Consider the following 12,195-nt stretch of genomic DNA (forward strand, 5'->3'; position numbering starts at 1 on the left):
AATTTCTAACCTAGGCGTCTCACATGACAACATAAATAGCTAAGTGTTATAGCTCCACCACAACAGTGCGAGCAGACATACAACGACAACCACAATAATAATAAGCAATAGTATATATATATATATGTATCTTACCTTACTGCCCTAATATAAACTGATATGACATCACCCTGGGGTATGAAACAAGTGAGGATATTTGGACCTCATGCCATCCTCAGCCTCCCAGGTCACCTCTTCTCTATTTTTATTCCTCCACAATACTTTAACCGAAGCCACCTCTTTGGTCCTCAATTTACGGACCTTTCGATCTAATATAGCAACTGGAGTCTCCTCGTAGGACAACTCCTCTATGATCTAAACATCCTCAATTGGGACAACCCGAGAAGGGTCTCCTACACACTTTCGTAACATTGATACATGGAAAACTGGATGAACAGATTTTAGCCCTGAAGGCAATTCTAACTCATAAGCCACACGTCCTACCCTCCGAAGGATTTGGTATGGCCCAATGAATCTTGGACTAAGCTTTCCGTTTTTGCCAAATCGCATAACACCCTTCATAGGCGAGACTTTTAAGAATACCCAATCATCGACACAAAACTCTAAGTCCCTTCGTCGTACATCTGAGTATGACTTTTGTCGGCTTTGAGCTGTTAGCAACCTCTCCCGAATGAGTTTAACTTTCTCCACTGTCTGCTGGACTGAATCGGGTCCAATCAACCCTGACTCACCTACCTCAAACCATCCAATGGAGGATCTATATTTTCTCCCATACAAAGCCTCATAAGGTGCCATCCCGATGCTAGAATGATAACTATTATTGTATGCAAACTCAATAAGAGGAAAGTGGTCATCCCAACTTCCCTTGAAGTCTAGCGCGCATGCCCGTAACATATCTTTGAGTGTCAAAATTGTTCGCTCAGCCTGGCCATCTGTCTGAGGGTGAAAGGCGGTACTAAGATTAACTTGTGTCCCTAATCCTTTCTGGAAGGACTTCCAGAAATTGGCGATAAATTGTGTTTCTTTGTCAGAGATAATAGATACTGGGACACCGTGTAGCCTAACAATCTCTCTAATATAGAGCCCTGCATAGTTTTCGGCCAAAAAAGTAGCCTTGACTGGTAAGAAATGGGCTGATTTTGTTAGTCTATCAACAATTACCCAAATAGAGTCAAACTTGCGATGAGATCGAGGTAATCCTGTAATAAAATCCTTATTAATTGCTTCCCACTTCCACAAAGGAATGACTATCTCCTGAACTAGCCCAGCGGGCTTTTGGTGCTCAACCTTCACCTGTTGGCAGTTAGGACACTGCGCCACAAACTCAGCAACGTCCTTCTTCATCCCCTGCCACCAATAGATCTCCTTAATATCATGGTACATCTTCATCGAACCAGGGTGAATAGAATAACAGGAATGATGTGCCTCTTCCATAATTCGATGTCGAAGCCCTGCAACATTCGAAACACACAATCGACCGCTATATCTGAGGACTCCATCTTCTGCTATATCAAATGCTAAAGACTGTTGATCCTGAGCCTTAGCTCTAAGCTGCTCTAAGCTAGGATCCTCTTGTTGTCGTGATTTTACTTCTACAACTAGAGATGATACGGCTGTATCCTGAATTGTGACCCCACTATCGTCTGCCTCTAATAATCTGACTCCCAAACTAGCCAACTGATGAAGCTCTCGCACTAGCTCCCGCTTCTCAACACCTAAATGGGATAAACTACCCATAGATCTTCGACTGAGGGCATCGGCTACTACATTTGCCTTTCCTGGATGATATAAAATATCCACGTCGTAGTCTTTCAGTAACTCAAGCCATCGACGTTGTCGCAGATTTAACTCCTTCTGTCTAAATATATATTGAAGGCTTTTATGATCTGTGAAGATGTCAACATGAACACCATACAAATAGTGTCTCCAGATTTTTAATGCATGCACAACTGCAGCTAACTCTAAATCATGGGTCGGATAGTTCTTCTCATGTTTCCTCAACTGTCTTGAAGCATATGCGATAACCTTACCATGTTGCATTAGAACACATCCCAACCCAACCCCAGAAGCATCACAGTACACCGCATAGCCTTCTGAACCCTCTGGCAATGCTAGAACTGGTGCTGATGTCAACCTGTCCTTTAGCTCCTGGAAACTATGCTCGCAAGCCTCAGTCCACTGGAACTTAGCTGCTTTTTGAGTCAGCTTCGTTAATGGTGCTGAAAGTGAAGAAAACCCCTCTACAAACCTTCTGTAGTACCCAGCTAACCCCAAGAAACTACGAACCTCAGTTGGAGTCATAGGTCTGGGCCAAGTTTTTACGGCCTCAATCTTTTGTGTATCAACCGCAATACCTGCATCTGATACAATATGGCCTAAGAAAGCGACAGAGTTCAACCAGAACTCACACTTAGAAAACTTTGCATAAAGTTCTTGATCTCGAAGAACCTGAAGGACTGCTCGCAGATGATTTGCATGCTCAGCTTTTGAACGTGAATACACCAAAATATCATCAATAAATACAATCACAAACAAGTCTAAATACGGCCTGAATATACTATTCATCAGGTCCATGAGCACTGCTGGAGCATTAGTTAATCCAAAAGACATCACCAAGAACTCAAAGTATCCATATCTAGTTCTAAAAGCTGTCTTTGGAATGTCTTTCTCCCGAACTCGTATCTGGTGGTAACCTGATCTTAAATCAATCTTTGAGAAGCACTCAGCACCTTGTAACTGATCAAACAAGTCATCGATCCTCGGAAGGGGATACTTATTCTTTATAGTAGCCTTATTCAGATGTCGATAATCGATACACATTCTTAGTGAACCATCTTTCTTCCTCACGAATAACACTGGTGCACCCCATGGTGAAGCACTAGATCTGATAAAGCCTTTATCTAGCAAGTCTTTCAGCTGACCCTTCAACTCTTTTAGTTCAGCAGGAGCCATTCTAGAAGGAGGGATAGATATGGGTTGTGTACCTGGTAGCATATCGATAGCAAAATCAATTTCTCGTTCTGGAGGGATACCAGGAAGTTCGTCTGGAAATACATCTAGAAACTCATTAACTACCGGAATAGACGGAAGCGTCGGTGGTTCTGCATCTATATTATGAACACGAACAAGATGATAAATAAAACCCTTAGTAATCATCCTCCTCGCCTTAAGATAGGAAATAAACCTACCTTTTGGCGTTACTGTAACGCCTTTCCATTCCCGAACTGCCTCTCCTGGATAGTGGAATCTAACAATCTTTGTTCGACACTCAACATTAGCATAACAAGACGCTAACCAGTCCATACCCATAATGACGTCGAAATCGACCATCTCTAACTCTACGAGATTTACAAAGGTCTGACGGTCTATAATTTCTACCGTGCAACCTCGATAGACTCTCTTGGCAATAATAGACTCACCAATTGGGGTAGATACAATAAAGGGTCGATCTAATAACTCTGCTACTATACATAACTTCCCCGCAATAAATGGAGTCACATAAGACAGAGTAGATCCAGGATCTATCAAAGCATAAACACAATGGGCTCAAACATTCAATGTACCTGTCATAACATCTGGTGATGACTCTAAGTCCTGTTGGCCAGCTAGTGAATAAGTACGATTCTGGCCACTACTACAACTAGATGCTCCCTCTCTTCCTTTGCCTCTACCTCTACCTGCTGAAGTCTGGGGTCCACGCCCTGTAGGCTGTGCTGATAAAGAGGAACCTACTATTGACCTGGTCGACTGACCTATACCACCCTGACCTATGGTCGGACAGTTTCTCCACACATGCCCCTCCTGTCCACAAGAATAACAACCTGTGGAACCCTGTTTACACCTCCCGAAATGCAGCCTACCACAAGTTGCGCAACGTGGCGGTGCTGTCCTAGCTTGGCCTGAGCCTCTCTGCTGATGAGAGTCTGATGCTCGTGAGCCCTCACCTAGGCCTGATTGTCCCTGACTATAAAATCTACTACCCTGGAACTGCTGTGGTGGAGGTCTAGGTGGCCTCATAAAATATCGGGGTCTGGGACCACCCTGAAAATCTCCCTGCGAACCAGCGGGCCTAGCCCTCTACTGTCTTTCTCTCTCGACCCTCTCACTCGTATACTGTAGATGTCGGCGATCCTCTATGCCCCGTGTGAAGGCCTGAATCTGCGAGATATCCATATTATCATTTAGCGCAGCGGTAGAACAAGCCTCGATATAGTCTGAGTCAAGCCCTCCCACAAATCTACGCACCCTGTCATGCATCGTATCAACAAATGCTGGTGCATATCTAGCCAATGAATCAAATCTCAACCCGTACTCTCGGACACTCATGCCACCCTGTCGGAGGTTCAGAAACTGGTCCACCCGGCCATCCCTAATCTCTCGAGGCAAATAGTGATCTATGAAAGCTTTTGTAAAGCTATCCCAAGTGGGTAGAGATGTATCTTTTTCCCTAGATTTCTCCCAACTTTCATACCACAATACTGCAACATCACGCAATCGAAATGCTGCTAACTCAACTGACTCAGTCGCTGAGGCATGCATAACTCTGAAGATCCTATGAAACTGATCAACAAAGTGTTGAGGGTCTTTTCTGCAATCTGTTCCTGTAAACTGTGGAGGATTCAAGGCAAGAAATTCACGAACTCTTGAACTTCCGGGCCCTTCAGAAGGTCCGACAATATCTGGCACAACTGGTTGGCACTGTGCAGCTACTAACTGTATCAGATGGAATAGGAGGAACTAGAGGTGGTACTGCTGGTGGAGCCGGAAGTCTTGTAGCCCTCGGAGGTTCCTGAAGCTGTGGAGAAACTATAGGGGGCTGAGAAGATGTCTCCCCCCGGGTCTCACAATGGGCAACTTCCACTTGTGGTGCTTTGTCGGTACCCTCACTTGCAGTTGTATCTAGCCCCTGGCTAGTTGTGGTCTGTCTAGTGTCAGTCATCTCTATCTGCATACAAGTATCAATTATAAGCCAGAAACCTCAACCCTTAAGACACCGTTCTATAGCACGAAGTAAGCAAAAGAAGGATAGTCATTCTAACATGCCCGACAGCTTCTTGCTTATCGAATGTGGTGCACAACACCTTTATAAACAAGACTCTACTAGACATGGCTTGCAGACTCCCTAGGATACGAAGTTGCTCTGATACCAAGTTTGTCACACCCCAAACTCAAGGGGTGCAACTGACTCTTAAAGCCAAAACTCAGGCCCAAGCCGACCCTGCTGAACCATTTGCTACTAGCGCATGGCAGTCACATGCAATTAAGAAAATAAACAAGTATATCTCGGCTTAAAACTAAGCCCTCGGCCGGCAAGGCCCCTGTCAACAGATCTACAAAAGAACCAGCTACACCCAAGAGTTCATATAAAGAAATATCCAACTAGCACAGAAATCCTGATTGGGCCGTCGAGGCCACCATGATATCTATACCAAAACTAAAAACAGGTAAATATCAGTACAATACATCAAACAACTCACAAGCTTCAGCAAACCAACAACATAGGCCAGCATGGCCATAACGTAGCTATAAACCCCACACACTAGTCTGCAAGCCTCTAAGAGTAGTAAAGATTGGTGGGACAGGGCCCCAGCCTACCCATGAGAATATATACAACAAAAGGTAACAAACCTCCCAACTCTGGCAGCTCCGAAGGAAAGGGGTTGACCAATCGGATAAAAGTCAATCCTGCTGATATGGAGGTTTACTCGGTCATCTGTCGGGACCTGTATGCATGAATGCAGCGCCCCCAAGGCAATGGGGCGTCAGTACAAAATAATGTACAGAGTATGAAAGGCAATACACTATGATGAGGTATCCTGATATACTAGAATAATCTGATAAATAAATTAAAGATAAGATAATTGTACTGACCTACTTCTAAATCTAAATTTATCAAAAATAATAAAACAACAACCTAACCAAGCCCCCATAAGCTCGGTCGGTACAAACAGCACACAAGGCCACCTACTCATGCCCCCATAAGCCCGAAAGGTGCCAATCAGCCTGTATACCCCTATCGGTAGTCCCCTAGCCCCGCAGGTAGTCACATAACCCTCTTAGGCATCAACATAGCTTATAGACAACTCATAGCCCTCTTAGGCAACAACATGGCTCTGTAGGAAGCACATAACCTTCTTAGGCGTCAATATATATCCCTGTAGGCAACTCATAGCTCTTCTAGGCATCAATAACTCTGCTAGGCATAGATCACATTCCTGTAGCTAACAACAATAGCTTAAAGGCAACAATAACAATCCAACAGCTAAAAGTGAGCAATTTAGTTATAAGCAACCTATACAAATAGCCTCTAAGTCGTGTCCAACATACGAATATTACTACTGAATAAGAATCTCGTTAAGAGAGGATTATACGCACTCGAGCAGCCAACAATCAACAATAATGGCTATAAGTATAACAACGATAACAACTCAATTACATTGCTCCTAAGCTTTAAGGAAACATACCATAGGAAGAGAATAGCCTTAACATACCTTTTTCGCTAAATTCACGTGGTCTAAAGACTTTAACTCATAACTCCCTCGATACTACAACAAGGTAGGACCATAATCAACACACAAAATAAAAGATACCATGACAATACAATAAAATATATGTATTTCCGTCGCAAATTGCTATTTCATGTTTATAAAAGCTAAAGTCGATGAAAGAAGGGTCTTACCTCGATCTTAGGTTCGTAATTCACCTCAAAACCTTCAAATTATACCACGATGATGAGCCCAACGCGTAGAACAACTTTCGTCAAGGACTTACGTCGAGAAAATCTATATTTCACTTGATCCTAAAAATGGGTTTCTATGTTTTTTCTGTATATTTAGCTTAAAATGAAGAAAAAACTTCAAGAAGAAGATATATACAACTTTCCACCGCCCTAGGGCCCCACCTCACGTGCCTGCTTGCGCAATCCCACGAAAATACAAATATCTCTCTATTCTGAAGTCATATGAATGAACGGTTTGATGCGTTAGAAACTAGACTCGTAGACCTTCGATTCGATAGTTTGTGGGCCCCATAACTCTTCATAGATTGGGAGAAAACCTCCAAGACATTCGACCCAAATTTCAGAGAAATAATTAAGAAGGAACTTACGATAACTTCCGCCAACTTTTATTTTGCCACTTACCTAACTTCAAAACTTGAGATGCAACACTTGAAGACTTAAAATAGGACATACCACATCATTCTTAATTTATTACTCACCCTCCTTGTCTTTCCACGAAGATACGAGTTAATTTAGATGTTTTGAAAAGTCGGGGTGTTACACCAGGTAAGACTCCTAATCCAAGCCTACCATTTTCAACAGGAATGGGACCGAAGAGAGCAAGAGTTTCAACGTACGGAGCAAGAATACCTGAGTAGGGAACAAGAGTTCCAGCATCGAGAATATGAAAGCCAAAGGGCATTAGCCTTTTCCACGCAAGAGTTAGCTGACGCGAGAGCCTGTCTGATACGTTTTGACTTGAACTTGGATGATCAGCTTAACACCCTCTAGGGCGTGTCGATGTCTTCCAAAGCTGTGTTCGCTGAGCCGCATGTGATAACCAGCAAGTTCCTCATTCGTGAAGAAGTGGAAAAAGCAAGAGGAGGAGCAGGTCCTTCAGCATTTTAGTTATCTTATTCCTCTGCGTGGGATTGATGTTCTTGTATTTGCAGTTTATCCCTTCCCTAAAAGATGTATCCATTTGCTTAAATGAATTCTCTATTGTTTATGAATCTTATTTTGGGGGATGCAACTATTTGTTTCAAAAAGCTCAATACATCCTCCAAATCGCTAGGCATACCCTGGGCATAAAAGGGTCACATGCATGTTTAGGACGCGATATTTGTGTGACTTAACTGTTTATGTGATATGTTGGTTTGAATAAGGACATTTTTAGCCTACTTCTTTTCGGAAATTTTCTAAAAAAATTCCCCAATACCAAATACAAGCCACTACCAAATGTCCGACCAAAATTCCATAAGTCTTAAGTTTCTCAGCCAGAAATAAAATTTTACTATCAAATCCTGAAATATTACTTTATCATCTCATAAAAGGTAAAATTGTTGCTAAGATGGAAAAAGGGAAGGGTATCGACATAGATCTAACTGAGGAGGATTTGAGGATGAAATTACAGCGGCTCAAACAAGAGATTCAGGAAACCAGAAAAAGGAGAATAGAAGTGGAGTTTACCACTGCAATCGCACGAACCGCAAATGCGACACTAGATGCGAAATTGGCAGCAAAGATGACAAAATGTGTTGTTATAGATGAAGAGACAGTTGTTGTGCGGAAGAAGCGTGATGCCCTCAAAGATATAACTGTGATGTTTCAGAAGCCACGTAGAAAGCACTTTTTCTTCAGCCAAGAGGCCCACATCAGTGGTCTCAAAGACACCGGACCTGAAGCTACTGAAGAAGATACTGGGGAGGAAATNAAGCTACTGAAGAAGATAATGGGGAGGAAATTGTCTATAGGCCTCCTCTTCAGGGACGGTGGAAGGATGGGAATGAGAAAAACACCCTCGAAGCATATGAGCTTACCCCCCGTGATTACTGCGACAATCACAAGAAAAATGGCTTGGGTGGAGGAACATTTTATCTTTTAGGAGCTTTATTGTCTATTTTTCACTTTCCTTGTAACTTTCAAGAGATGAATGAATGAAAATGAAATTTTCTTTGTATTCGAACTACGTAGGGCCTGAATTCTCCTTCGGAGATACGTAGGCAGCCTTTCAAGGCTCGACCCCTATCTTCTAAAATTTTTTTCCCCTTCATTCTACAAGGAAACATTGAGCTGAGATCAACAGATGCCAGAAGATGCAGCAAGAAGACCTTAGCTCAATGCAATTTAACCTTTCTGAGTCACCAACCTCAGCATAAAAAACGAGCAAATTCCTGCTTGTTCAAAAGTCAGTCCCATTATTCGTAGGTTAGCATGTCCTCAAACAAAGAAACTTTTATGTGTTTATCTGCTTTCTATGTGATATTTTGCATTATTTGTGCTGAATCAAAACTAACAGATTTGCCTTTGAGTTGTTTTTCTCAACAGGTAGTTAGAATTGATCTGTGTCGATAAGCTGGCTGATCATCCTTATTTCACTAGATCTAAAGGTCCTACAGATTCCTTCCCCAATCAAAGTTCACAAAAGGGAGAAGCAGCAATGGGTGATAACAACGAAGAAACCAGCCTTACTGATGTCGTGGTGGCTCAATCCGCCCTTGCTGAGCAGAATGAACTGATCCTGCAGTTGATGCAATAAATTGCTGAGATGAGGGTCGAGATGCAGAGAAAACACGATTTGCCTTCTCCGATTTTTGCTGTCAAAGCTCAACCAGACGGAAGACCTCCAGCTCAAATTCCCCCTACTAACGTGGAACAAGCTCAAAACCCGTCTTTAAGCCCTGCTCGTAATCCCTCCATCATTGACGTTACCACCTAAAACCCCCATTACCCCTCAGCCTTTTATCAAACACCACCCCCTCCTCAAAATACCAACCTCCAAGCACCACTCCCTCCCCCCCAATGCAAACCACCAAACTGGCCTACCCCCTCACAACCAAAACGTTAATAACCCACATACTTCCATCCTTCACCAAAACCAGTATACCAGCCCCCAGACTTTCCCCCAGAGCTATCACGCCCCTTTAAATGGCTAGAGTCCCTCTATTGCTCCACCACTACCGCAAAAGGCCACTTTCCAAATACTAGTCCCCAACGAGCATGACGCCCATGGTTCGGAGCTCAACCACTATGAGGAGAGGGAAAGAGAGTGGAGGTCAAAGGAAGAGACCGCTAAGATAGATATGAAAAAGGAAATTAGAGAAGCCATGAAGGAGTTGAACTGCATTCCTGAGGTCGCTGGGTTAAGTTACGAAGACCTGTGCATTTATTCGAATTTGGACCTCCCGGAAGGGTTCAAAGTGCCAAAATTCAACATTTTCGGAGGAACGGGAAACCCCTTAGCACACCTGAGGACCTACTGTGACCAACTCGTGGGAGTTGGGAGAGACGAAGCTTTGTTAATGCAGTTTTTTAGCCGAAGTTTGAGCGGAGAGGCTCTAGAGTGGTTTACGTCTCATGAAACGAGACAGTGGTCTTGTTGGAATGCTCTGGCTAAGGACTTCATCGAACGATTCACCTACAATGTGGAGATCGTTCCTGAGCGTTACTCATTGGAGAAGATGAAGCAGAAGCCAACCGAAAGTTATAGAGAATTTGCATATAGATGGCAGAAGGAGACAGCTAGAGTTAGCCCTCCTATGTTGGATAAGGAAATCGTTGAAGTGTTTGTGCGGGTGCAAGAGCCCGAATATTATGACAGAATCATGTTGCTCGTTGGATCAAAATTTGCTGAGATAGTCAAGGTAGGTAAGACTATCGAAGATGGATTGAGAACCGGGAAGATCGCCCTTGTTGCTGCCTCGCCCGGATCTTCGGGTTTGTTAAAGAAGAAAAGAGATGATGTGTCCTCTATTTCCTATGAGGGGAAGAAGACCCCAAGGAAAACCTCATCATACCAAGGTCGTTCTCGACCTTCACAGAGTTCGTACCCGATTTGTTATACACAGGCTGATTACCAAAATAATCCTCCTCCCAGTTATCAAAATACCCCTCCTCCCATTTACCAAACTCCCCCTACTATCTATCAAACTCCCCCTCCAGTTTACCAAATCCCATCTTATCACTACCGAAATATCGCCCCTAACTATGCCAACATTCAGACAAATTACCAAACGCCTCCCCCAATGTACCAAACCCCAGCTCCACTTTACCAAAATACCCCCCCGAACTACCAAGCTCCACAACCAAATTACCAAACCAACTCATATCCCAGGTATCAAGGCCCCCGTCCAAACGCTCCAAATTATCGCCAAATGCCTCCTCCGCAACAATGAAATTACGATCCCCCCGTCCTAGATTTGAGAAGAAGCCTGCTAAAATTTTCACTCCGCTCATTGAAAGTCGAACAAAGTTGTTCGAGTGATTAACCGCGGCAGGATATATTCATCCAGTGGGGCACAAACCGGTTGATACTAGCTCAAAGTTTTACAGACCCTACCAGAGGTGCGCATATTACTCCAACAATGTTGGACATGATACCGAGGACTGTATCAACCTGAAACATAAAATCCAAGACCTGATCGATCAGAACATGGTCTCTCTTTAGACGGTCGCGTCCAATGTCAACAGTAATCCTTTGTCAAATCATGGAGGCGTCACTATCAATATGATAGAGACAGATGACGATTGGTGCGTGTCAAAGGCAATAGTTTCAGTTGTTCCTGATGAACTAGAAAGGGCTGTAGCCTCGTTGAGCATTAGAGAGAAGAAAGAGTTTGTGATTCTGACACCCGAGAAGGTTGTTGCCTTGGTGCCGAGAGAAACTATTACCCGACCAAAATTTGTGATTAAAATGTCTGTTACTTAAGGCATGACCAGATCTGGCAGGTGCTACACACCGGAAGAATTGGCCCAAGGGGGGCAGAAAAAGGATCAGACTAAAAGGCCGATTAGTGAGGTTGAAGCCGAAGAGTTCTGGAGGAAAATGCAGCCGAAAGATTATTCAATTGTGAAACATTTGGAGAAGACACCAGCTTAGATTTCTATATGGGCTTTGTTGATTAGTTCACAACTGCATAGGCAAGCGTTGATGAAGGCTCTGGATGATACTTATGTGCCCGTGGGTACCAACAATGACAATCTAACAACCATGATAAAACAGGTCATCCGAGGACACCGAATTAGTTTTTGTGACGAAGAGCTACCCTTTGAAGGTAGGATGCACAACAAGGCCCTGCACGTCACCACTATGTGTTGGGACAAGATAATAAATCGCGTCTTGGTCGATGACGGATCCGGTCTTAATATTTGCCCACTTTCGACTTTGAAGTAGCTAAAATTCGATTTGGGAAAGCTTCCCCAGAACCAAGTCAATGTGAGGGCTTTTGATGGAGTGCAAAGAAACACATTGGGTGCGGTGAACTTGGATATTCAAGTGGGTCCTGTGGAATTCAATGTCGAGTTCCAGGTGTTGGATATCAACACCAGTTACAACCTGCTTCTGGGAAAACCGTTCATTCATATGGCTAGGGCTGTACCGTCTACCCTTCACCAACTAATGAAGTTTGTTTGGAAGGACCAAGAATTGGTCATTTATGGTGAAGGGAATCATTCCAATGGGAATGCACCGATCGTTG

At 43.5% G+C, this 12,195-nt stretch overlaps 1 protein-coding gene across 1 annotated transcript; it reads right to left on the reverse strand.

Annotated features, from left to right (window-relative positions):
• Positions 1 to 3,546: 3,546 nt before the first annotated feature.
• On the reverse strand, positions 3,547 to 4,017 carry LOC125856123 (cold shock domain-containing protein 3-like). The gene has a single exon (XM_049535686.1). It carries the CDS (start codon positions 4,015 to 4,017, stop codon positions 3,547 to 3,549), a length of 471 nt encoding a protein of 156 aa, XP_049391643.1.
• Positions 4,018 to 12,195: the final 8,178 nt, after the last annotated feature.

This window comes from Solanum stenotomum, chromosome 2 (genome assembly GCF_019186545.1).
Source record: "Solanum stenotomum isolate F172 chromosome 2, ASM1918654v1, whole genome shotgun sequence".
Lineage (NCBI taxonomy): Eukaryota > Viridiplantae > Streptophyta > Magnoliopsida > Solanales > Solanaceae > Solanum > Solanum stenotomum.

What these genes read in the sequence shown, in the direction of transcription:
- LOC125856123 (XM_049535686.1), bottom strand. Translation starts at nt 4,017, where the DNA reads ATGAGGCCACCTAGACCTCCACCACAGCAGTTCCAGGGTAGTAGATTT.